At 48.7% G+C, this 25,443-nt stretch overlaps 1 protein-coding gene across 1 annotated transcript; it reads left to right on the forward strand.

The window, feature by feature from the left end:
- The first annotated feature begins 6,319 nt into the window (after positions 1 to 6,319).
- Positions 6,320 to 24,398, forward strand: LOC128271672 (adenylate cyclase type 3). The gene is made up of 18 exons (XM_053009284.1): positions 6,320 to 6,527; positions 7,242 to 7,413; positions 9,824 to 9,983; positions 10,104 to 10,253; positions 11,435 to 11,553; positions 15,353 to 15,464; positions 16,078 to 16,205; positions 16,325 to 16,483; positions 17,089 to 17,227; positions 18,620 to 18,724; positions 18,955 to 19,241; positions 19,421 to 19,508; positions 20,881 to 20,997; positions 21,381 to 21,576; positions 22,560 to 22,632; positions 22,746 to 22,818; positions 22,989 to 23,297; positions 23,367 to 24,398. Exons 1-18 carry the CDS (start codon positions 6,320 to 6,322, stop codon positions 24,396 to 24,398), a joined length of 3,627 nt encoding a protein of 1,208 aa, XP_052865244.1.
- Positions 24,399 to 25,443: the final 1,045 nt, after the last annotated feature.

Below are 25,443 nucleotides of genomic sequence, written 5' to 3' on the forward strand. Positions count from 1 at the left end.
GAATAATTAGCGAACAGTAACTAATTTATCATGCAGCAACGAAAATACAAAATAAAGCATATATTTTCAGTCATAGAAGTACGACTTACGCATTGCGTCTTACCTCCTTATTTAGTAGTTACTTTACAGTCCAGAACCGGTCGGCGGATGATGGCGCCAAACAACGAAGAATAGTCGCTTTTCAAACGACCCTCTTTGTGCCAAGGATTCAGCACTCAACGTGGCACTCACAACACACACAGAGTGCCGCGCCACGAGAGCAGCAAGCTGCACCGGTAAATGGTAATTTAGTTTTACCCAAAACAATATAAAGTCCAAAGAAGTAAAAAACTCTTTTATTACACAAAACAAATTTCCGATAGAGCTTAGAATTCGTAGTATTAAAAAGCTACAAACCACATGAATGAAATGTGGTTCGTTGCGATGTGGCAATACGGTATGAATTATCTATTCATGTTGTTTGCAATGGTGAGCTGGAAAATGAACACACGGGCGCGTGTTTTCCAGGTCGGCTATTTCGTTCCCCCGAAAGGGCTCCGGACTCCGGGTATCTCACCGGGAAGGTGCCCCGTCAATATAAGCAAAAGGGGAAACTCTCTGAGTGTTGCCGAGAAGCGACAAGCTGAGCGAAGCCATTAACCGCTACGTCCGTTCCAGATTTGGCTTCAGTCTGTGAGTGAAGATTGACATCCCTGGACGTGTCCCGCTCGGTGTGTGCCTTCGGGACAGCACATTGCACAGCAGAGCCAGTGGCAGGATATTTGCTGTAGTTGTATCCTCCATCTTAACCTGGCACAAAAGCCGTGGTGCCGCGACACTCCCCAGGGATCGGCGAAGACGACGGTGGGTCACCTGATTCCTTGCCGCCGCGTATCGTGTGCCTGTGTGTGACTAAAGCAATCGGTCGTATCCTCGTGCCCGTGGATGGTGGTGGATTCGCGCGCGGTACCCCCCTACCCACCGTGCCACCGTGCATTATCAGGGCAGTTGGCCGTTATCGCTTTTCGCCAACGCGTTCTAGTAGTGTGAGTGCGCGCGCGAACGGGACCTCTTCCGAGGCAGGATACGCGTGAATATGCCTCGGGCCATCATTATCTGACACGAGACCACCGCTGGCGCTGCTTTTGGTCCGGTGAAGTTTGTGAAGTGCTGTGCGTCCAATATATTCAAGACACGAATTCCGAGTGCCTCTCGGAGTGCGCGTTTATGCCGCGTACTCGTTGAGGCTTAAGCCGTTTCGAGTCCTTTCCGAATTCTGTTTATCTCGCGTTGGTGGTGTTAGTGTGCTATTACCAGTGGACGTGCATCGATTTGTTCGGTTGATCGGTGGGCTCGGTGGAACGCCAAATTTGGGATGTAAACGAGGCTTTCGTGGCTCAAGATGTTCCATCCAAACCACGTCGAGCGGCTCCGGTGATGATGACCGATGGAAGGCGCGGAATAGCAAAAACTACGTTACGTAACCAGGCCGTTATCCGTTTTGTGCGACAGGCGCCAGAACCCGGAATCCTAGAATTGTTTTGGGGCGTCTGAGTAGCGTGAACTTGGTGTTCGTTTGATGGATATTTTTATTTTTACTCTTGGACGCCCACCGAACGCACGACATGTGGAGAAAGCTTGCGTCTATCGCTGTACCAAGTGCCGGCTGCTATGACCTCGTTCAGAGGTCCTTTACCGATGAACGGCCAGTGCTTTTTTACTGACATCGGCCAGTGTGTATGTGTGAGAAATGGCCATGGAATGTGGTAGAAGCATTAACTTTCTATGAACAAGAAAACCCTCAAGAATTGATGGCAAACTACGCAACAAGAAATTCATAATTCAGACATTCACCCGGGTATAGTTGGTTCTAGTAATGCCATAGTTTTCGAAAAACGTGTTTCGATACTAGTTTCGAAGAACACGAAAATGTTAATCCACCTTTCACGGATTGGTTCTATAAGTTAAAGTTTCTCTCACTGATGTATCGTGCACACAGTGAATGCATCTATACGCGGGCCAACGCGGTACTAGACTGACCGTCGCCGACGGTAAATGATTTACGTAAAATTAATGCGTCTAATTAACCTCGCTGGTGGCGATCGCTGACGGATGGAAGCTATTATTTTCTAGAAAACTTTTGTCTAGTCGAAAGCACTTTGCCGGCAACGTAGCAAAGCAAATATTCCACAGAAAACGCGTTAAACGTTGTCGTGCCCAGCGAGCGGTCCCAATTTGAACGACCAGTCATATTCAACACTTTTCGGGCATAAAATTCCGCCCGACGCCGGGGAGCATTTTCCTAGATGGCTGTAGGTATCAGGTTTATTGCCCGCGCTGACATTATAATCGGTTTACAATGTCATTAAGTGCCGTAAAATGGAAATAAATTTAGTCGTTCGTGACGAGTTCCAGTGGTATTGAGAAAAGCGAAGAAATTATGCTTAATGCTCTTCTTTTGTTGCTCTTCGTTTTGTTTGGGAGTCTCGGTTTCGTTACAGACGAACCTATGTTGAAAGTTTGCTTTTTATAATTTTTACTTGTGACATCAAACGAATGAAGCTGACATTGAAATTTTATTCATGTTCGGGTGTAACTTTGTTTTCCAATTTAATCCAGCCAGCCCACGTTACACTTCAACGATTCATCGTCCGGATTCGCGCTTCCATAACATGCGAATGTTGATTTGTTATTTATTCAAACCGGTTAACCCGTAGAGTAGAGTCGGTCCGCCTGAAATCCGCCTATCTATTCACGACTATCGATTGCTGGAAGGTTGACAAAAAATATTTACAAAGCCCGATGAACATGCTGGCGAACATCGTTCGAAAGCGGTCGCCGGCTTTCAGAAAGCCACCATGTCAGAATGTCACATATGTATCCAATCGTACGCTTCCGATTCCTGTTATCCACCGACCCGCCCGGGGAATTGGTGAAGGTCGGTCACAAAATTTATGTAAGTGCTTCCGGATGTTTTCGATTAAAATATTCATCTCAACGATGGGAACGTGCGCTTGGCCAAGCGTGGCATCAAACGATTAAGATTTCGGTAAAACGTTGGGGAAAATAAACCCATTCATTTACGGAAATTACTTTCACGCATTTAGCCCTTGATGGCAAAATCCGAGGGACGTGGTAATACTCGTTGCGTCGTTGCGTTAAATTGCAAATATTATATCGCAAATTTGGCTACTACTACCAAATATGCCGCGCCAGAGATGTTAAACTCGTTGCAAATTAGTTCCGCCACATGTTGCTGAACTCCGGAACACGGGCAGTTATTTATCTAATGAAACAAGTTTCGAATTGGTGAGACAAGATTGCTGTTTGCTATCTTGTTAGCAATAAATTGGCCAATGTGTCGGTCCAGACGAACACCCTCGAAGCCGTAAGGGAAGGCCGACGTACGAAAACTAAGCGAAGCAAACGACGAACCGTGGCAAAGTTTCGTAAAAGATAAACAAATTGATAAGAAGCCAGTCAACCGCAGCGACAGAAAGTAGTTTACCCCCCCTAAGGGCCTTTCGCTTACTGACCATTCGAAAGCGAAATTCATGCGTTACAAATATGATTTCTGAAACGGGAAGATGAGCAGTACAAATTGTTAATGTACCTCGTCCAAATGTTCTCTGCAACCAAAATAGTATTGGTGTTTACCAAACAATCTCGCAATTTGCGAAAAGCAGCTTGGTCTGACACAAATCTTTCTGGTTGATCAACAACAGAGAACGACTGGTTCAATTCGAGACCATGTTTTTATTCCAACCACACTAAGGGTACAAAACCAAAATATGGCAACTCAGGCTAATGCTGGTACGTTCATCATGTCAGGTTCCTGAATGATCTCGGTCGTGCCAATCGTGAAGGTTAGTTCAGAATCGCTTCTCCTACCTTCAAACAAAAAACCTAGAATGGCCTTTGCAAGATGTCCGGATGGATTTGTCGAGATTTTAACATAACCTCCGTGCCAAGCAAACATTTTGGCACCACTCGGAGGGCAAACGATCGTACTCCATGTTGACAGTGTTGACCTTTCAGCGATTTGTTCCGTCAGCTCACTTCACCATAGCCGTACCAGCTTTGCCAGCAATGGCTTTTCCATGTAAACTGCCATGCCGTGGAAGCCGTCTATTCCCCTTGTGCTACCTTGGACAATCGCAACATGCTTCACGTTCTTGACCTGGGCACACGGAATACATTAACCTAATTGAATTTTCAAAAGAACCGAATGCATATTTCCATGGTGCTGCCAAACTAGCGGGAGGCATCATAAATTTTACGTCGAACAGACCATAATTGAAATGTGTGCTGTGCGATGTACTGTTTTTACCGCGGAAGCTCCCCGGACTCCGTGGAGGCCTTTGCACACCTGCACGGCGTAGCGGAAACAATTAAACCGACTGGCGGCGGTTGGCCCACGGGTTGGCGGTTGCAATGGGGATGTTCAACTCGTTCGGCTGGTTGCGATGGGATGATAAGATCTGGTGGTAGTGTGATTATAAATAGATGAAACATAAACTACACCACAAGCCGTAGCTTAACTACGAACGATTGAATAATGGATTCGATGTGTAGAAACCGCGGGTTCTAGACCGCGGGGTGTTTGTTTAGAAACTGCGCCAAACAAACTACCTTCCGACGACTGTTAACACATTATCAGCGATGGCATAGATCCGTTTCCGGTTTGGGGGGGGGCGGGGCTGCCAAGATGCGCGTCATGCTGCGAAGCGAGCAAATGATGCTACTTGGCGTTACGGTTCCAGCAAATGGAGACGCCCGGTGGGCTATCGACCGCCCGATGGAGCCGCCTGGTGGTTTCACAGTCGATTAAGTAAACTTATTTTCCAAAAAGCAGGATGCTGTCGAGCAACGGCTTGATTGGATTGGATGCACGCGCCGGGTGTAAGTTGACTTTGCGTTCTAAAAGCGTAATGCTACACTACTTTGTGTTACCGGACGATAGGAAATTCCATGAAACTGTTTAGCTTTAATGGTCGATTCACAGTGGAAAACAAGAAACCATTCGAACGAAGTAAAGGGCGGGAATAATGGTACTCTTGGGATCGTGCTAGCTTTTTCTTTTGCCGGTTACATCTGTTTGAAACACTGTCCGATAGCCAACGAGAGAGTGTAGAGCTCGATGCATTCATTCTCGCGATGAAAAGCTCACGATTTAAGTTTAATTTACGCTTTGACCCTCCAGATGTGCCATAGCTTGGAGCTCTTTCTGCCGGAAGTGTTTGCGGCTAAAAGGATAACCTTTTTCCACGGTATGTGATGTGAAAGTGGGTGCACAGGTGATGCAGCAGACCATAAAACCACTTAGAGGAACGTTCATTCGATTTAATATCACTATGGTTCAGACGCTTCATGGCAATTTAACGAAAGCTCTAGTCCATGATTCTCAAGGACTCGGTGCTCGGTAAAGAGTGTTTAATTGATGAATACAATTTTTCAACTTTTAATCAATTCACTGCTACAAATAGTGGACAGCTTAGAGAACTTTTCGAATAGGCTCGTGAGGCGGAATCCATGCATTGCCCTATACTTCAGGCCCTATAGTTCAGTAGAGATGATGTGGCTGAGGAGCTCGACGCTCGAATCACACTACTTTCTAACATGTAAATTGTTTACCTTGTATCTCGGCGTTGTATAGATGAATAAATCGATAGCGCCCGTAACAAGCCAGCACCGAGCAGAGCTAAAAAGTGACACAGCAGAATAGAAAAGCTTCACAGGCGGCAAACATATGATCTCGTTAATCAAACACCAAAGACACACGGTACCGAAGCGGCCATCGCAAAGCGACATCAGTGCCAGCTGCAGAACAGCTTGTTTCACGGTGGACGAACCTAGTGTCTGTGGCAGATGAGCATTTAGCTGCTGCTGCTGCTGCTGCTGTCGCCGTTGTTTGATGATGATGATGTAGCGCAGTGTTGTGGCACGGATCGGGTGTGCAAAGGTGAGCGAAGTGCTTCTGGTCTACGAAACATTCGTTAGCATTATCATCCACATCAGCATCGATGTCGTCGTTGTCGTCGTCGTAACCGTCGTGGTAGACATTCGGACGATCGACATTCACTCAGTTCGCCACTTGCCGTCGAGCCGTGTTCTAGTGAAACTATGCCGTAGCCGTAGACCTTGTGTTTACGACGAGTCCATTCGTGCTCGGGCTGAGTGAGACTGTGGAGTGTGAAAAACCAGGATCCCTTGGCAATCGGACACGTGCGTCAGTGGATGTGTGCGGCTGTGACCTAGTGAACTCGGCGAAAAACCAGGAAAGGCAGCAACGTCGCTACCTATTACAGGTGACATTCGAAGGAAGCACTGTCGCGCCATGATGGACGGGGCGCTCTCTACGGCGGTGGAAATCAATCAGGCAGCCAGCACGGGGGGCGTCCTGCTGCCCGATGCCGTCCTCGACAAGCTGTACCAGAGCTACGCGCTGAAGCAAAAGCGCGTCGCCTTCGTGTGCTATCTGATCGCCTCGATTCTGTTCGACATCTGGGCCATCGCCGTACCGCAGGGTCAAAGCGTAGAGAGCATAGGTGAGTGCACAGTTCCTCGGCTCGGCAGAAGAGGTGTGTCTCTAGCCGTTTCTGCTTCGTATTTTTTACACTCGAGAGCAAGAGAGAGAGAGTTTCAAAAATAGAAAGCTACCCGACGATGTCCGGATGACCGGACGATAAAAATGCAAACAAAGTAAATTGTGGCCACCGTTAAACAGTCCAAATGAACTTGAAGCGAAGTCAAACCACGGCATCGGAACAACTCCGGGGCCGGGACTACTGTCGATGTGTCTCTGTGCCACGCAGAATGAACTTTTCTTATCGCTCGAAACTTTTCCAATTATTCTACACGCTCTCCCATCGTACCCATCGTTTCGCGGAATAGAATTCAAAGACAGCTGGCGGTACCGAGAATAAGCATTTGATTAAAATAAGTTACGCGGAGGGCCCTGATTTGCTTTCAAATTATGCTTTTTGCAGTTCGCAACTGATCGCACTCAGTTTTTGCGGCCAATTGGTCCGTTGTAATAAGTGCACTCGCTGCACCAATTTCTTTCGCTGTTAACTTATTACGCACACTTCGCAATCACAGTTCTCGTGACGCGTGAGTCGTAGCCGTAGAGTGGAACGTTTGCATCGAAGTAGTCGTTCGGGCAGGCAACTTTTCAGGACGAGACACGTTCCTTCTAAATCGTAACTTCGTATCGACTGGCCTAATCTAATCGCTTCTTCTCTTATCTTTATTTCCTACAGCCGTTACCAGCGTGTTCCTGACCATCAACGTAGCTCTGGCGATCGTGCTGCGCTTCTGCGGGCGAGGCCGGTTCCGCGGTATCATCTGGGAAATTGCCCCGCATTTGGCGTGGCTACTCGCCATTAAGCAGCTCTTTCTGCAGCTTTTTCTCAAGGGCTCGGTAACACCACGGTGAGTGTGTCTGTTTGTGTGTTTTTCTTCGGTAGACAATTTCCGAGGTTCTTTTAGTCGGTACCGGGCCCGACCCGGTACCGACTCCTTCGGGCCCGATGTCATTTGTTGGCATGGACTTTTTTCCGACCGTCCCGCCGGAAATGCAGTCGACCGAACCAATCAAACACGCCCCGTGACCGGCATCAGGGCGGGATGTAGCGGGTGATGGGAGGGTGATGTTTTCTGTTCATCACTCATGTTCCTCGTCGACGCGGCAGCTCGAGCAGAACGACTTCGAATGAACGACTGCCTGAGTCAGTTATAACTCCGCCGGCGAGAGAAGACGTACAAGAACCGGGCAAGAAAACTGGAACCTAAGCGAGGAATGTACGTTCCTTTGATTTGCTATTGTGCATCGCTCCTCGGATGGGACTGCCTCGGGGGCCGATTTGTCTCTACAGATCGACGACGTTGGCAGCTAACGAGTATGAAGAGCCCAGACCGCACCGGACGGAGACAGGAGCGGTCAGGCAGGGACTTGCGGAAAGATGAGTGGCTTAGAAAAATAACAACTTAGTTCTCTGCACCCTTGCTCGCCGACGGTGCGGTGCAGCCAGGAAATGAACCGAGAATGCTGGCTCCGAATGGATTTTCTGCGTCGGTGAACGGTAACATAATATGCGACATAATATGTCCCTCCCTCCCTTTCATCGAGGGCGCCGGCAGCCAATCCAATCCCACTGGGACGTGTCCTGTAAATCAATGGCAATTGGAAATTATTTCCATTTCCACTTCACCACCCACAGGAACTGTGTTTTACTCGATTTCCAATCTAATTGTGCCTCGGTGTGCTCCCGGAAGGTTGAGCGTTGACAATCGGGTTGAAAGGGCCCACAGCTATCAGCGCGCTCGAAAGTGACTGTTTAATCACCGACGGCGATAGGAAGCTGACAGCTGACAGGTGGTGCTTTACCGAAAGACCGGTTAACCGGTTCAATTAACGGCAACTATTGAGTGGCAACCATGGGACTGAACTTTCACCTGTACTCTGGCTGTCGGTGAAGCCATGCGGTGCGATTTTATTAAACGCCACGTCGTAAGATGATGTGCGAGCTGTTTCAACAGTTCTGCGAACGTGCCCGGGTTCTGTCTGTTCAGTGCGCATTGAGGCACAATTTTGTCCCGTATGTGTCACAGATCGTATCGGTCACACGAACTACGCTTTCCACAACGGGCCAAAATGGGCCCATTGCCTGGCTTGACTTGGAGCCGGCGGTCTGTAGTTACCCTATTGATGAATGGATGGAAGCAAATATCAATTTTCGATTGACATTAGCTAGCGGCCCAGCGGCAACGTCCTGTGTTGCGCTGGAAGGCAACGATGATAGCGATAAGAGAGATTTAAAAGGATGAACAATTTCCTCCCTAATGGAGAGTGGTTGGAAAAGGAAAAACAGAAAACGAAAGAGTGTCGAGGCTTTGGAACGCAGCCGGCACGTGATAGAGACGAGTCCATTAATTTTATTGACAGTACCGTCGGTAACTTTATCCAAAAACCGGGTGCGATGATGGGGCTTTTGGGGACCATTTGTGTGTGCCCATGTGCCTGTGTGACTAATATTTGCCCATTTGCACCTACGCACTCGCGTGCGTAGAACAAACAGAGCATTCCACGGTCGGCTGAAAACACAAATTCTCTTCATCCAACCAAACGATATGCCACAGAGGACGCGTCCACCAGCACGGATCTGTTGGCCAAAGTAGCGTAAATGAATATTCATGCCATCGTCGAATGGAGGCGCCCCTTAATTTAAACTTAATTATCGGACAAGTAACATCCCGTGCGACTTTGGCGGGGAACTGGGTGGATGAACAGATTGCGGTATGGTAGTCGGGTGATCCCGCTATTGATTGGATACATTTGCCGGATGGAAAGCAACGCTCAGGGCAATGAGTTTAGTAATTTGGTGATGGATGAGTGTGGCCTGAAGCCCAAGATTGGCCAATAATTTGTCATGATATTAATGAAGGTGGTACTGATGCTGAGATGCTCCTTAAGCTAAGATGCTCCTCAAGCTAAGTTGTTGAATGTAAGTTACATTGTTTACACTTTCTTTTCAATCCATGCAAAATTTTTATGCTAAACGATCGAAACAAACCGATGATGGAAAATAAATATGACCCTTAACATGCTGTCGTTGGTCCCTCGTGAGTTGAAATGGAAATTTGGAGTAACAAAACACCCGTTCCAAAGGTGCCACACAAATCCCAAACCAAATTATTTTCTCCGAAATAGAACACCAACCAGGGAAGCGCAGAACACGGTGGCCTTCTCATGCCCAAAAACCACCGGAAGACCGTCTTTTTCACCCACAGTCAGCACGGGGTCAGTAATATTTTATGCCTTTTTTCTTCTCCCCTTTTTCAGTGATTCGCTCGGCTGGGCAATATTGCTTAATTTTCTAGTCTACGTGACCCTGCCCGTGTTGCTGAAGTTCACCGGTATCCTGCTCGGGCTCGGCTCTTTTGCAACCTACGTCAACGCAATTATCGGGCTGGCGAAGAAGGAAAACTATTTTTGGGAACAGGTAAGTTCCACTGGGCTTTCGGTCGGGCGGTCAGGAGTACCAGGAACAGTTTCACTATGCCACTATGCTCGATTGTTTTTTTTAATCTAAATTTTTCATCCTGCCCTCCGGTGTTCGCAGCAAGTAGCCAACGTGATGCTGCTCGTGGTGGCCACATTGATCGGTTTGCTGTGCTACTTCCTGGCCGAGGCCAAACAACGACGAGCTTTTCTCGAAGCAAAGCAAGGCCTAGAGGTGAAGATGCTGATCGAGGAGCAGTCGGCGGAGCAGGTCAGTTACCGGGGGGTTTAGAATAAATCAATCATAAGGCAACAGCCCGAACATTGTCGGGCATTGATTTACGGCCCCACCGCAGCCTCCAGCGGCATTTGGTTTTCGCATTACGCCCGATTTTGAATGCTGCCACCAAAACAGATGCTTGTAGGCTAGTGGCTCGGTCGGTTGGCAACATGCAGGCCACGATAAATCAACCAACACTGACGGCCAGCTTACGGAAATGTGGCGTGCGTCCTGGAGGGTTTCGTGTGAGAAAACGACTCTTTTGGCAGAATATGTTATGGCAGATTGAGTCCACCAATGGGACCTGGGCTTCATGATTCATCACCCTCTCTCGCTCTCTCTCCCTCGCTCTATCTTCCGGTCTGTCTATGACAGCGGCACATGCAACAGTTTGACTTTCCGCCCATCGAAAGGCCAAAACGAAGCTAATTCGATAAACGATAGCAACGATAGTGGCGCTCTGTTGAATTTATTTTCGTAGCTTTGCGTTGCGATAAAGTTAGTTACGAAATTTATTTCATTTCAACATCGCATGTCGAAATGGGCTCTAAGAAACAGTGTTCTAATGAGTTCTTTTGATTCCTTATCTTGAGAAACGGAGTGCCTCATAAATCATTCACATCAAGGTCAGCTCATCGAACCCGGTTCATGTGACACATGAAAACATCCTTTACCGCATCGGAAAATCCTCTCTCAATCTATTAACAATTTACTTGTGTGTCCATACGACGCTATGGCGGTCACGTAAGCAACATTTACTTTTTCTGTGAGCATTTTCCGCACCGAACTGTACAATGTATACAATAGCCGGTCAAGATCCATTTTACCTTGAACACCCGGTGGAACTATAACCTTCCGGTCCGTGAAAGTAGTAGTGGCCACGGTTTGAGAGATCGTAAAACAAAGTTTTTATCTTCTTCTGCCCTGGCAGCCAACAAAGTGTGTGTCTTCGGGGTGGAAAAGTTTTGCCGTAAAACATTGTCGGAAACGGAACGAGTTGGTTATTTTTGGGTGTGTAAATTGTATGGCAATTGTTTTGTGCTGCACTGTGATTGAAGAGGACTTGCGAAAGTAGCATTCCACCGTCAGTCGCACACACACACAGGGTCAGTTTTAACGTAATCTAATTTGTCCAACAATTTGCGTCCCATCTTCTTCTCGTTTGCCATCAGGAGCGATTGCTACTGTCGGTGCTGCCCGAGCACGTTGCGGTTAAGATGCGACAGGATCTCGGGTCCACCAACTCGGAGCAGTTCAAGAAGATCTACATGAGCCGCCATGAGAACGTCAGGTAAGTTGGCGCCCTCGTCGGGAGCCCTCCCGCACACGTGGGTCGCGCGTATGGAAACATCCAATTCGCCCAAATCAAATCCTCCCGTCCCGTCGGATTCGATCGTTGCCAACGTGAACAATCGCGTGTCAACGCGTGTCATTCTCGCGATGTTGGTGTTTTTATTTTTGCCTTGCTTCATCTTGCTATGTAATGTATTGTACCTTATTTCTGTCTTCCACTGGGGGCCAATCAGGGCCCAGAGCACACAGGCAGTCGAAGTGCTTTGACGCAGTCGTCGATGCCCAAAAATAATGTTTACTCCAGTGATGCTTGAAAGTCTTGTGTCGCCAGCGGGACGATTACAGGCAAAAGAAAGAGGGCGCAAAGCCTCTGGAGCTTTGATTAGATTGGGACCAGGACAACGGTTTCGTGTTTGTGATCGATGGAAAGGAGGATGTACCGAGCGGCCGGCGGGGTGGTAAAACTTCCCAAACCCTCCCAGCCCCTATACTGCACGAAAATAACCGTACCAACGGCGGGTCCGACGGGTTGCGGGAAGCCGTGGAACAATTCATAATAATGAAACATAAGTAAATAAACATGGCCGCCAGCTTGGACAACGGATCGGCATATAAGAAGGAAGCGTGAAGGTCGGCGCGTTTGGCACGGAGCGATAAAATACCCAAAGGGAGCTCGTTTTATGCCACTGTTGTTGTTTTTGTTAAGAACCAAGCACTTAAATCAATAGCATGGTTGGAAGAGGGTAAGATTCCGAGCGTTACTTGACTCAGTCCGTCAAGCCCCAACGTGGTGGAAAGGTTTTTCACCCCACGGATCGCAGAATTGCTTAGACTCCCGTGATCGAGGGTATTGGTAGGTAAATGATGACTTTTCAAAAACACTAAAGAATATTAAAAATTAATCTTTGAACATTGAACCAAAAAGGGTTGCCGCAAACGGAGTGATTCCGTTTTCAATCGATTGCCAAAGTAAAAGGGATTATTAGAAGCATCGCTCCTTTTGCGAAAAATCAATCATCCAATACTTCGTGGAACCGATGCCCGTTTGGGTCAATAGGTTTTTCAAGGACAATATCAGGTTGGGGCGCATTTTTTTCTTGTTTATGAGCGTAAAGTTGTGTCCGACCGCCAATCAATTAAAAATATCACCATCACCTTTTTTGTCTACAATCCACATTGTGAAGGCGTTTTAGCGCCGAAAACTCCCTGACGGATGGTGATCCGTCCACGCTTGAGAGCATTTTTATGCAACCTCTACACGGTTTCGGATATTTCGGTCAACCATGATGATTCCTTCGTGGAGAGCAGCTACTGCATCGATACGATGCAGACTATTGATTTTGTGAGTGGTTTAATAAAAGTAACGTTACGTTCAAGCTTCTCGCGTTTGTTTGGTCGAGATAAACGAAATGGTAATTTATGTGGTTTAGACACAGAACATTTACCTTTTGGCTTGACTGCACAGGCTCCACAGGCGGGGTCTGTGCCCGAGAAAAGGTTGCCCGTGATTCCGTATTTAAACCACACAAAGTGGACCTGGCCAAGACATGCGAGTGTGTATGCGTTTCTACTTAAGAAGACCAATTTACAGACAGGAGACAGGTCCTTGGACGGCCCCTATGAGGCTGGCTGGCGCTGCCCGAGATGGTGTAAGACGGATGTTTCGCTCCGGCAAAGTCGAAAACCATCCGACCTTGTCGGGAGACAAGGTACAGAAACATTTTCCATTGTTTGTTTAATGAGTTATGAAGAGCGCGCGCCCTGTCGCTCCGTGCACACGGACCTCGTGTGCAGTGGCTTCCGGCGAAGACGCGAAGACTTTTTGTCAAGTGAAACACTTTTCCAACCCGGTGCCTCGATGTAGTCTTCCGTCGTAGTCCTGAAAGGGGCCTGCACGTTTCGTTCTCAACTTTTATTTTTCACCAAACCACTGCAACTCTTTACACGCTCGTCTTCCGCCTGTTTCTGATGCGCCGGTTCCGCCGAGAGCATACATGCCACAGCGGACGGGTTCCAAGTGCTTCTGCCGCGCTGGTGATACGAGAGTTTTGGTGGAGAATTAAATTACCCTTTCGTTGGTTCCGTCATACGCAAAACACTGCAGCCACTGTCAAAAGCAGCCGACCTTCGTAACGAGGTCCATGTTAAAATTAGTTGTCAGAAGCGACTGTTTTAGCCCTCAACTTGGCCGGACATGGGCACTGGACAATGGACGGTACAATACAAAACTTGCCAACAGGGCGATGTTTGGTCGCTTGCCCTTTTCTAGCGTTAGCCGGTAAGCCATCTGGTTGATGGCAATAGCCTTAGGTTCCCGGAAAGTGATGAAAACACCTCAGTGGTGATTCGGTGGAAACATTTAAGCCACCAATCTTAAAACTCATTCGTTGTGGAATACTTCACCCAGCAAGTGGCGGCATAGCAGAGTTCGTGATACGGAAAACTGTTGCACAAGACTCCATGGGGTATCGGAAGCGTAATGTGTCGAGCGTAAGCACGTGAATGCCGCACGTGGCGGATGCAGTTTCTCGCTAGGAAAAACCGCTTCCATCGCTACGAAACCGGTGGCATTCGGTGCGCTGTTCTCGGGGTATTTGCTTCCGGTTATCAGCAAACACTGGAACAACAGAGAAGTTGCCTGTATTCGCAATATTGCAAAAGATCACGTCGTTGGCCGATACCGAACCTTGGCGGAACCTTTGGGACGTACCATTTTCCAATAATCCTCTTACGGAGTGCTTTCGCCGAAACTAGTTCTGACGTGCTTCGATAACGGTCTTAGCCTCGTATGGTGCTAATAATCTTTGGCTTGGAAATTGGTTTGCAGAGTAATTTGTCCCTTCGCTAGGTGTTTTCCGGCAAGCTGCTCAAACGACTAGACTTAAATTTGCTTTTCACTAAAACACAATGACGGATAAGATTCCGCATAACTGGAACTAAATTGGACCGTGGACGAAAATGCAATATTCAGTAAGTAGAATTACCAGAACACCCTTAACCAACGCCAATTCTTGTGACGTTGTTGTATGTTGGATAACATTTTTAGCACCGAAGCTTCTTCGAACGGGGGCAGAATTTTCTTGTGATTACACAAAAAATAGACACTCCCTGTAATTCCGAACACGGTCCAACATGTTTTCACCAGAAATGCCTTATTACTTCACGGGCATGTGTTTGGTTCCGAATCATCCAAAACCGTAGAGGCAACATTTCTTTCGCTCTGGCACGATCCCGGCACGGCAACCACAAACGAGTGTTTGCTTATCATAACGCTAAGGGTGAAACATTTTACCAACTTTGGTTTATTTATTTGCCAAATCTCCACGGAGCCCGGAAACCACCCGGCCCGGCCTGGCCTGGCGTGTGGCCTGGCCTCCGTCGTTGGTGCGCTGCGCTCGCCTGTGTGTGCGCAGAAATAACCACTGTTTTCGTTAGGTTGGACTATTTATATTTATATGGCCGCGTGTTGATGTGTTGCATGTTGATTGCTCGGTACGATAGACCAACGCGTGGAGCGGTTGTCTCGCCGGTACGTGGCACACCTGGCGAAATGTTAGTGGTGGGCCGTGATTGGGACCATGACCGGTGTGTCCTGGTCGGTTATTTTAAATGCTCTTTTCTTCGATGTCGTCACTACAAATCCGTTAGAGCCGCGCAATCAATAGAATAAAACAGCAAATGAGTGTTCACATTCAATTTCATCACCATTGTGATTCGTCCTGGCCGCAGTTATTCTAAAAAACGACCTGTACGTGTACTGCTCTGTCAGCTTCTCTCTGATCACTCGCTCGTTTCAGTATCCTGTATGCAGATATCGTCGGTTTCACCGCCATCTCGTCCACGTACTCGGCCCAGGACCTGGTGAAGATTCTGAACGAGCTGTTTGCCCGTTTCGACCGGTTGGCAGAGGTAAGCCCGCACGGATCGCACGTCATCTTTTTCTTCTACGCCCCGTTCCCTGACCCCAGACCCTCAAAGCACGAAGGACTGTTCCACGACCTAAGGCAGGCTAGACTGAATTTGGCATAAATTAAATTTAGCAAACGTCGGCCGGGACGCTGAGGGGTAATGGCCCAACACAGACACCCGCCCGCCCAGCATTGAATCTGATATGTGTGTCACTTGAGGTGAAAAGTGAAAACCGACGTTACCCAATGCACTTCTCTCTCGACGACGGTGGTGTCGGTGCTGGAGCACTTTTAGCCTGTCATAGTCCCTCCGTTGCCGTTGCCGTTGCCCCACGCGTTCGCGCCCGCTGAGTCAACGTAAAGTTCCTCTTCTTGTAGCAAGTCCACTGTCTTGGGCTTGGGTTTGTGTATGGAAAAAGCATTATGTACTTTCTGCCGGTCTTGTCATTGTCGTTGAGGAGGCTTTTTTCGTGAAAGCCCCCGGTCGCCTGAAGGCAACCGGGAGATCGGGAAGACTTCATCGCTCAGACGAGACTTTTATGCCGACTTTGACGAACTTTTCCACGTCGTGTCACGCCACTCTGACCGAGGCTTCTTCGTTCGTGTACCGACAGAAATATCAACAGCTGAGGATAAAAATTCTTGGCGACTGCTACTACTGCATCAGTGGGGCGCCCGTCGAGCGGCCGGACCATGCCGTCCTCTGCGTCCACATGGGCCTCTCGATGGTGAAAGCTATTAAGTAAGTCGTGAAGATCGGAACACCGCGAACCGCGCGGTCCCGTACACACGGCTGACCTACCGTTTCTTTTTTTTCTCTCTCCCGGGACCCGCGTTATCTGTTTCCTGCGTGCGTGGCAGATACGTCCAGCAAAAAACGAACTCACCCGTTGATATGCGCGTCGGAATACACACCGGAGCGGTGCTGGCCGGGATCCTGGGCCAGCGGCAATGGCAGTTTGATGTCTACTCGAAGGATGTCGAGCTGGCGAACAAGATGGAGTCCAGCGGCAAAGCGGGGTAAGTTCACGTGTCGCCGTGGGCCGGCCGGCAGTGCCTTTATCTTCCGAAACATTCGCCGGCGGCGATGCGGTGAAGCTGAGCCGCGTATTCCCGACGGACTGCAAAGGAAGGAAAAAATCTACATAATCCGGAACCGAACGCTGGTGACGCTGGTGCTTTGAGAACATGACACACACCCGAACGTTGGCTGCAGGACTCGGATACGATACGATCCCAACATCCCAAGAAACTACTAATTCGGCACCAAAGCCTTAACACATTGCCTCCCCGTGGTCCCATTAGGCCGTGGTCGTACAACAAATCGGCGGACCCGTTTCGGAGAAGGGTTTTGAGTTTGTTTTCCTTTCCAGCACGGGAAACGGGTCCTTTGGGGGAACCGGACTTCCGGAACCACCTTTGGCCTGCGGCTTGGTTTGAGATTTATTTCTCTCCCCGCGCTGTTGTTGTCGTTGTTCGACGAGAAAAGAAAACGAAATCTTCACCGCTGGGCAGCAGCCGGCGCCGATCCGTTCGTTTAATGATGTGATTTACAGTGGCTGATGAAAAACGGCGGTAGCTAGCGAGCCTAATCCAAATTCCTGACCCTCATGTTCTGCCCACAGGCGCGTGCACCTTTCGGAGAAAACGCTCAGCTTCCTGAACGGCGAGTTCGAGGTCGAGCCGGCCTACGGCGAAAAGCGCGAAGAGGCGCTCCGAATAGCGGGCCTGAAGACGTATTTCATCTCGAAAGTGCTGAAACCGGTAAGCAAATGATTAACATAAGATTGTTGATTTTCGGGCCGAGCTTTCACCGGTTGTGGTGGCGGATTTCCGGATTGTATCGTAAACTTTTCCATCATGTCGGTACACACGGTTCGGCTATAAATACGCTTTAAACGGCTCATCACGGCGCTTTCGGGCGCGCCCCAAAATCTAATCAGTCTAACGCACGCACCCATGGCCACTTCTCAGACGGCAAGTGGAAGTGAAGCGCAATCGAGACTGCGAAACCGTTTTCGCATCCGCGCGTTCGGGAGGGCCCATTATCGAAGCACTAGAAATGTTGTTAGCGGAATTCGATTTCACATTTTCTCATTCGACCGACCCGATAACGCTTTAGGCACAAACCGACGACGACAGGCGCAATGGGCGCAAGTGGATTGTGGTTTGTATCGGGTGGGACGAACAACGGATTCCAATAAAAGCATGGATTAAAATTTTTAAACGAGACAATCATTGTTCGACCGAAGTTGCTAGTTTTCACAGAATAAAGCCGTGCGTTCATGGACGAAAGGTTCCCGTGAATGCGGAATGTCTCTAGAAACTGTAGGCAGCGTGTCAATCACCATGGAGAAGTTCGTAGTTGGAATACGGTTCGTTGAAGTGAAGCGAAGCGGAATCGAAATAATTTTCGATCGATACCTTGAACCTTGGACGACATTTCCACACACATTTTCGCCGGACGCTCGCCAGAGCATTGTAAACGCCAGCGAGCATAATGCTTCGCTCAAGGACAACTTCAAATTGAAATATTCAATAGCCGGCCGGCCAGTCGGTAGAGTATTGTGTTTCCACGCGGGAACGGAAAAAAAGTCAGGCCGGTGGTCGGTGTTGATTTATGCTATCGTCCACCCCTAAACGAACCGCTAAATCACTTCCCTGTGCCGAGAGGCCTTTGTGTCCGTTCTGTCGAAGACAGCGCTCGGAAGACATAAGCGGGCATCCCGTGGGACCGTCTCAATATGGCCATTAATTTGTAGTTTGTCCGGAGAGTAGCTCGGAGCTCGGAGAGCTTTCCGTCGGTGAGCAATGTAATTACACATCGTTCCTGTGTCAGTCCCTCTCGATGCCGTCGCTGAGCTGACCGCTTCGTGAATTCCCTCGGTACCTTAATCATAATGTGAAAATTGCCGTCAGTTCCGAAGCGCGTTCCACCCACAGTACGGGCTTTATTGAGATTTGCTCCAGGCTAAAAAGCACTCCCCATAAAGCGAATACGGTACGTCTGCAATGTTCGGCAGCAGCATCAAACGGTAGGCAAATCAGTTTCAGAATTTTCGCAGAAAAACCACTCACAAACCGGCGGGATCGGCGAATAGCTGAGGCCTCATAAACCGTAGCCCATCAATAACTGTGGCTCCTTTCGATTCGCAGTTCTGTCCGTCGGAGCACAAAAATGGCTCGGCCGACCCGAAGGATGTTGTCATCGAGCCGGACGGGCCTTCGGAAGCGTTCCGAGACGAGGACGACGACGCTAAGGTAAGTGTGCCGCCGTGGGCCAAGGTGAGGCAATTAATTTTCATTGCAAGTTGCCTTGGTTGCCGGTGAATATATAGGTTTTGTGTGTGTGTGTATGTGTGTGCACTGTACAACCTTTATCTCGCGATGCGCAGCGACAATCGCCGTGCCCGGAAGCCGCGCTGCACAGTCTGTGGCATTGAGTCGTGCTATTTTGTCCTTTTCCGGTCCTATCGCCGACGCTCGCCCAGGCGGCCAGCGGCACAGGAGACGAACCGTCCACGCCCGGCACGGAGCGGCCCGACCTGGAGGACGAGCAGGTGGTCGAGGAGTACAAGATGCGCCTCCGCAAAGAGCTCGTCAGCCGCGACGGGCACAGCGAAATCAGCAAGGATACCAATTTCTTCCTCACGTTCAACGACAAGAACCACGAGACGGCCTACACCGAGTACCGGGAACCGCACAGTGCCGTACCGTTGCTGGCCGCGCTGCTGGTCCAGTTCGTAGCCATCGTCTACGCTCTTCTCGTTCTTCCACGGTACGGTTCCATCGGCACGGTTTATCGTTCCGTTATTTACTTTTTCTCATTTCCAACCTCTTGGAGCTCATTAGTGGATTCGAAGAACGTCGCGCGATGCCGACTTTCGTGCGAAATGGTGTGTGAGCGATTGTTTTAATTTGCCTTTTTCTATTCCCATACCTTTCGACGGCCGACAGAACTGCGGTACACTTTGAAATTGTGGTTCCACCGCTAGTGATCATCTTCATCATGGTATTCATCTCCGTTGCGGAAAGTCTCACCGATGTAAGTAAAGCATCCGATCCGTTTCGCACTATCGAACAGTAATAACGAGAATATTGAACTACACACGCAAACTGCAACAAATCTCTGTCTCTGAAGTGCCTTCCAACAATCTTGCGATAGTTCTTCTAAATGACTTCAAACTCATTACTGTAGAATGGAGTGGTCGGGGACGTAACGAATGGTTCCGGATGGGGCCGATAGCGACCGATTTAAACTTTTCCCGTCGTAAAGTTTCCATCGTTTTCGCGTGTCTCTGCCACGCACCATATGGCACAGTGACAGTGCAGAAGCTCTAATCCCCTGAGAAGCAGGACCATCCCCGGGTTGCTAACGATAAATAACGATTTTATGCCACATCGAACCAAAGGAACAAATAGAGTGCGACGATGATCATTCGTGGTGTGAACCGAAGCCGAAGTGTAAAACATGGCGCATTGTTCTCCACCGCATTATATGGCCGCTCCCGCATCCCAGCCAGCTAGCTCGCTGGCCAACGGAAACGGACATAGCAATGGCTGTCCCTTTTTTCTCACACTTTCCCGTCATACTTACGGTGCCGTTTTCTAACTGTTTCTCTCCGTCCTATGGAATCATTTTCGCGTTCCAGTATGGGCCAAGTAACACCACGCCGTTGGAAGCAAACTCGGAGTGTTGAAGCTTTTGTTCGGAACGGGAAACGATTCACAGCTGAGCGGGTTCCTTGCGAGCATCGTTTGCATTCCACGATTTAGAACCATTAACACTGTGCCATACACAGAGTTCCTGTCTATCTTTTTTATCGAAACATGTCCGAGAACGGGGTGGCAGGGGAGGGTGAAACGGTGAGTGTGTCGCGCGCGCACACATAAATCATCGAGCGGAATGGTCTGCGGGGGCACATCCTGGCATGAAATGAATAATCATGACACGAGGCGAGTTGAACAGCGCGAATCGCAAAATGGAGGATGGCACGTTGCAAACGCTACAAAAAATCGTCTCAATAGAACGCGTAATGGGATGTAATAGAAAACTACGTCCCCGATCGGATTCGTAGCTGCCAAGGGTGTGCCAACGGAACGGGGTCGTAGTATGCTTGTCGCTCACAGTTTCCGCGGATTCAGTACCTTAAGAAGAAGCCAGCCACGGACGTGAAATTTGAATTTAAACGAGACCATTTTAGATGCCTTTTGGTCACATGGTCTAGTTGTTTACGGTTGGAAGAAATTGAATCATCGCCATTGGCAATTCCAAGCCCTGGCCAACAATAAGCACATGTGTCAACATAAAGGGCGATATGATTACAGAAGCCTTCCACGAGGTCACGTCTACGGCGGGTCGATTTCTATTCCGATTTCCAAAACATAAAACTCATCTCTGTGCGTTACGATTTTAGGTTTTGCCGGCATTCATCACGCTCAACAGCAAGCGATACAACGACAGCACCAGCTTACGAAAGTCCACGGCTGTCATCATCGTCCTGCTGCTGGGCGTTTCGAACGTGAGTGACATGGTAAGTAGCGTAAGCAACACGCCCGAACATTAGACGCTTCAGCATGGGAGTGGAAAAAATAGAGGAAGTGGAGGAACGTTGCTGGAAATCACGCACTCGATTATCGCGAATTATGAAAACGGTAATGAAGAAGCCGTGGTAACTGAATTGTGGTTCCTTGTGCATCTCGGCTCGAGCCACACACTTTGTTCGAGCGGTATTAAAAGTTCCGCAAAGCAAACGATGCCTTGGACTGAAGGCGCCCAAGTGACGTGAGCACGTCCTCCGAGCATCCTTAGTTTCCACCGTTAACTCGATTACTCCCGGTTGGTCTGATGCGTCTCGTATTTCTTCTTTTCGGACTCTGGACGGCATCGGCTCGCACGTTTCGGCTCGCCCAATAGCTGGCCGCCTCACACCGGACACCGCAAGCCCTCAACATCACCAACATTTCGTTCGCGTCGACGGAGATGGAACCGTCGGGCGTGTGTCTGTTTCCATCGTACTTCAGCAACTATACCGTTTTAATTCTAATTGCCACCTCAATCATAACGCAATTATCGCATCTCAGCAAAATTTTATTAATGATCATCATAACCGGTAAATACTGCATTTCTATCCCTCGCCTTATCTATTGCTTTATGCCAGGCCCACCTTCGCACGATTCCGTCCCAGTCGCCCTGTACCCTAATGTGACCCCGCTGCAGCGGAACCGAATGCACTAAAACGATCTTCATCCTTCTACTCTTCACTTGAAAGGCTCAAAGAACAAAGACCAAATAGAAGGCATTTTCCGAATAGGAAGGAGAGCGAAACACAAATGCAATGGAAATGATTGCGAAAATGGTTCCGCTGGGGGTTTGTCTGGAGCCTGAAGCAGATTAAATTTATTCATATCCTCAATCAAGCTCGAAGCAGCACTACGTTGGTGCTCCTCAAATGTACCGGTGATAGACTCGCAGAGCCTAACTTCGACGTGGTGGCTTGCTGATGGACTGTCAGAGTTTTTGTAGAACTTGTCCATGATAATGAATGCATTTCTTTAAACAGTGAGAGGTCTTTCGTTTAAAATTTCCCGTCGCAAGCTGAAGTCCTTGTGCTTTGCTATGAAACTCGCCAATTTTCGCTGCATTGGGGCCGCATCGGTTTTTCGCAGTAATTTGCTCGGAACTCTTGCCAATTGTGCTGGGAGCCATGAAATTTTAATTACGTCTAGATTAAAAAGTAATGTCCTTACGCCCGGGAAGTTTAAAAGCCATCGGTGCTTCTTCTCCGGTACATTTTAATTTTCTGACACAGCTCTCGGTACCGGACGTCGTCAGGTTGGTCACAGACCTTTGCGCTTGACAGATTTCGTGAAGCAACTACTCCAGCTTGACTGGAGGCTAACAAAACCCTAACTTATCATCCTGACCCATATATCCCAGCCACCATCACCGGCCAGATCCCTTCACTGAAAGCTCTACCGAGAAAACCCAATCATCCCAAGCGATGGCTGTTGATGTTTTCCTTTATTTTCCCTTTGCTCTCCGCCGATGCAAATGGACATGATGGTGGCGATGGTGGTGGGCACGCTACTTCAGCAATTCACTGCTACGTGAACATCTTCCACCTAGACGAGGCATTCCGGAACGAGGACTTCGGCATCCTGAACGTGTAGGTATCGAGGTCAACGCGCATAAAATATTGAGCACGTAGCACGTCAATTGCAATCAGCGTCGGGGGTACTAATTTGCGAACGCCTTTTTTCACGATGCTTTTCTTTGCAGGTTCCCCTTGCGCTACACCCTTTCCGCGTTGCTGGTGGCCGTTACGATAGCGCTATCGTTCCTCACACGACACGTAATGTACCTCCACTTTGCTCTCCGAAAACTGTTCCGATTCCATTTCCGGCGAATGATGCTTCTGGATGAGGGCAGCTTCCAATTACGGCGCGGCACATTAACCATTTCGTTTTCGTTCTTTCTCCAACTCTTTCTTGTGTGTGGCGGATCTACAAAACAACTAACCAGATCGATAAAGTAGATCGTGTTATATTCATGTGGAAGACTGAGGTGATCGATCAGAAGGAGAAGGCCAGCGACATGAGACGGCGGAACGAGGCCCTGGTGTACAATGTGTTACCGATGCACGTTGCCGAACATTTTATGGGAAACCGAAAGCGATCTCACGACGAGCTCTACTCCCAGAGCTACTCCGAAGTCGGGGTACTCTTTGCCAGCATGCCCAACTTTTCCGACTTTTACTCCGAGGAGACGGTCAACAATCAGGGGCTGGAATGTCTGCGCTTTCTGAACGAAGTTATTTCCGACTTTGATGCGGTAAGTCCTGGGAGGGCCGACGGTCGGGTCTATCGGGTCCATTACAAGTTTTCCTTTGTGTTTTGGCAGTTGTTGGAACTTCCGCAGTTTCAAGATATAATTAAAATCAAGACAATCGGCTCTACCTACATGGCTGCCAGCGGTCTCAATCCATCACGCATCGTCAAACCGGAAGATCCGGTTTCGGTTCGGTGGGCACATCTGGCCCTGCTGGTAGAGTTTGCGCTCGAGCTGAAGAAAGCGCTGCAGGGTATCAACGAGCAGTCGTTCAATCATTTCGTCCTGAAGATGGGCGTCAACCATGGACCGATTACGGCGGGTGTCATTGGCGCCCGCAAGCCCCACTACGACATCTGGGGCAACACCGTGAACGTGGCGTCGCGCATGGAGAGCACCGGCAAAGCGGGGGCCATCCAGGTGACGGAGGAAACGTGTCAAATCTTGCAAACCTTCGGTTACACCTTCGAGCAGCGTGGTTTGGTGGCGGTCAAGGGAAAGGGTCAACTGATGACCTACTATCTGCAGGGTAAGATCCCGCGACCGGCCGTTTCGACTGCTTCGCCAATCCTGCAGAATCTCACCGCCATGGAGACGGTCCAGGAAGTGGACGAATCCAAGGAGAGCCCATCGGCCCTAGCCCCACCGTCAGATATTATCTCCCCTGCCCACCAGCTCCACTCGGTGTCCTCTAGCACCACCAGTCCCAACAGCGTGCGTCTCAATCAAGAGTACGTAGAGCTGAAGGTTAGCAGCTCGACGGCGGCCAGTACGATGCAGGAGACACAGCACCAGGAACAAGAGCATCAGCAGTCACAGCAGCTGCAAATGACGAGCAGCACTCTGACGATGGTGTCGGAGAAAACAGTGGCCAGCGCCAGCATTGCCATCAGCAACAGTAGCAGTTCTACCATCGACACCAACGTCACTAAGCTCGTCCAATCCAGCACGAAGTCGTCGAGTCTGTTCAACGGCAGTGAAGCGACGGTCGATGAAACCGACGTCCAGACACCGCTCCTCCAGGACAAGAATAGCACCAACTCCACTTCTAATCGCCACTTTGGTGAAGGAGAAAAGGATGCCCTGCTCGAAAATGGTTCGTAAGCGAGCTGCGGACGCTCCACGAAATTCGATATGCGTACTTGCGTAAGCTTTAATGTTGAACAACATAAACAAAACACATGAAGTGCGAGTTTCCGATGGCCCGGGGAGATGGACGGAACGTCTAGAGCATGCGACAGTTAACGATAAAAATGTGAAATGCTTCAACTGCAGAAAACTTTGCTGTTATGCACGATTGTCCGTAACCACAAATGAGCAGCGATTCTCAAAGCGCCATGCGTGAAAGATGAGAAGTAGGGAAAAGTATTATTTTTTTTCCTGGCTCCGCCGTGAACAACGTAAAATGCCCTGACCAGCTTGGAACTTGGTTGCCTCCGACCATATTGAATTGCTTCACTTTAATGACACGGTTGCTGAGGTGGGTCCTCTTTGCATACCATTTATGCGAGCAACGTTCGAAAATCCATATCTTTTCCGGTTTCGTTTGACTTTTGTGAGTTTTATAAAAATGTTGAAGCTTGTAAAATTTATTGATAATCTAGACATTTTTTACCATACTTATTAGGGAAGAAAACCGGAATCACTCAGAACGAAGGTTAAAAAGACTGCCAGAAACGAATATATTTACTTTAATATGCTGCACAAATGGAACTAGTCTTTGGTGATTTATTTTAACGAAGCTACACACTTTACCGTTAGGAGGTTAGGTTTAACTAGAAGAAACAAATAAGACGCTTTTCTAGTCACGTCTGAATCACACTTCTCCGTTTGGTTCCACATTCGGTTACGAGGGTATTATAGGTCTAACTATGATAATGCTCTAATGATAATCACACGACACAGTGTGTAAAATACATTCCACCGAATAACGAGACACACCGCACACGGCATAAACGAAAACATGAACCATTTTGCGAACTACTTTAGCTCATCGTAATCGTTTCGTAAGTCGGTTTGAGCCGGCGAAGGCATTAGAAAGCTATATTTTAAATGTCAAAAGACATATCGATTGCGCAAAGCCGTTAAGAAGCATACTTTTAACGCTAGGATTTATGTGTATCATTCATTCATTTCTGGCTAATCCATC

The sequence above is a fragment of the Anopheles cruzii genome, chromosome 3 (assembly GCF_943734635.1).
Source record: "Anopheles cruzii chromosome 3, idAnoCruzAS_RS32_06, whole genome shotgun sequence".
In the NCBI taxonomy this organism is placed as follows: Eukaryota; Metazoa; Arthropoda; class Insecta; order Diptera; family Culicidae; genus Anopheles; species Anopheles cruzii.

What these genes read in the sequence shown, in the direction of transcription:
- LOC128271672 (XM_053009284.1), top strand. Translation starts at nt 6,320, where the DNA reads ATGGACGGGGCGCTCTCTACGGCGGTGGAAATCAATCAGGCAGCCAGC. An exon ending in GACTTCGGCATCCTGAACGT is followed by an intron (nt 22,633 to 22,745) that starts GTAGGTATCGAG and finishes TTTTCTTTGCAG; the next exon opens with GTTCCCCTTGCGCTACACCC. An exon ending in TATCGTTCCTCACACGACAC is followed by an intron (nt 22,819 to 22,988) that starts GTAATGTACCTC and finishes ACAACTAACCAG; the next exon opens with ATCGATAAAGTAGATCGTGT.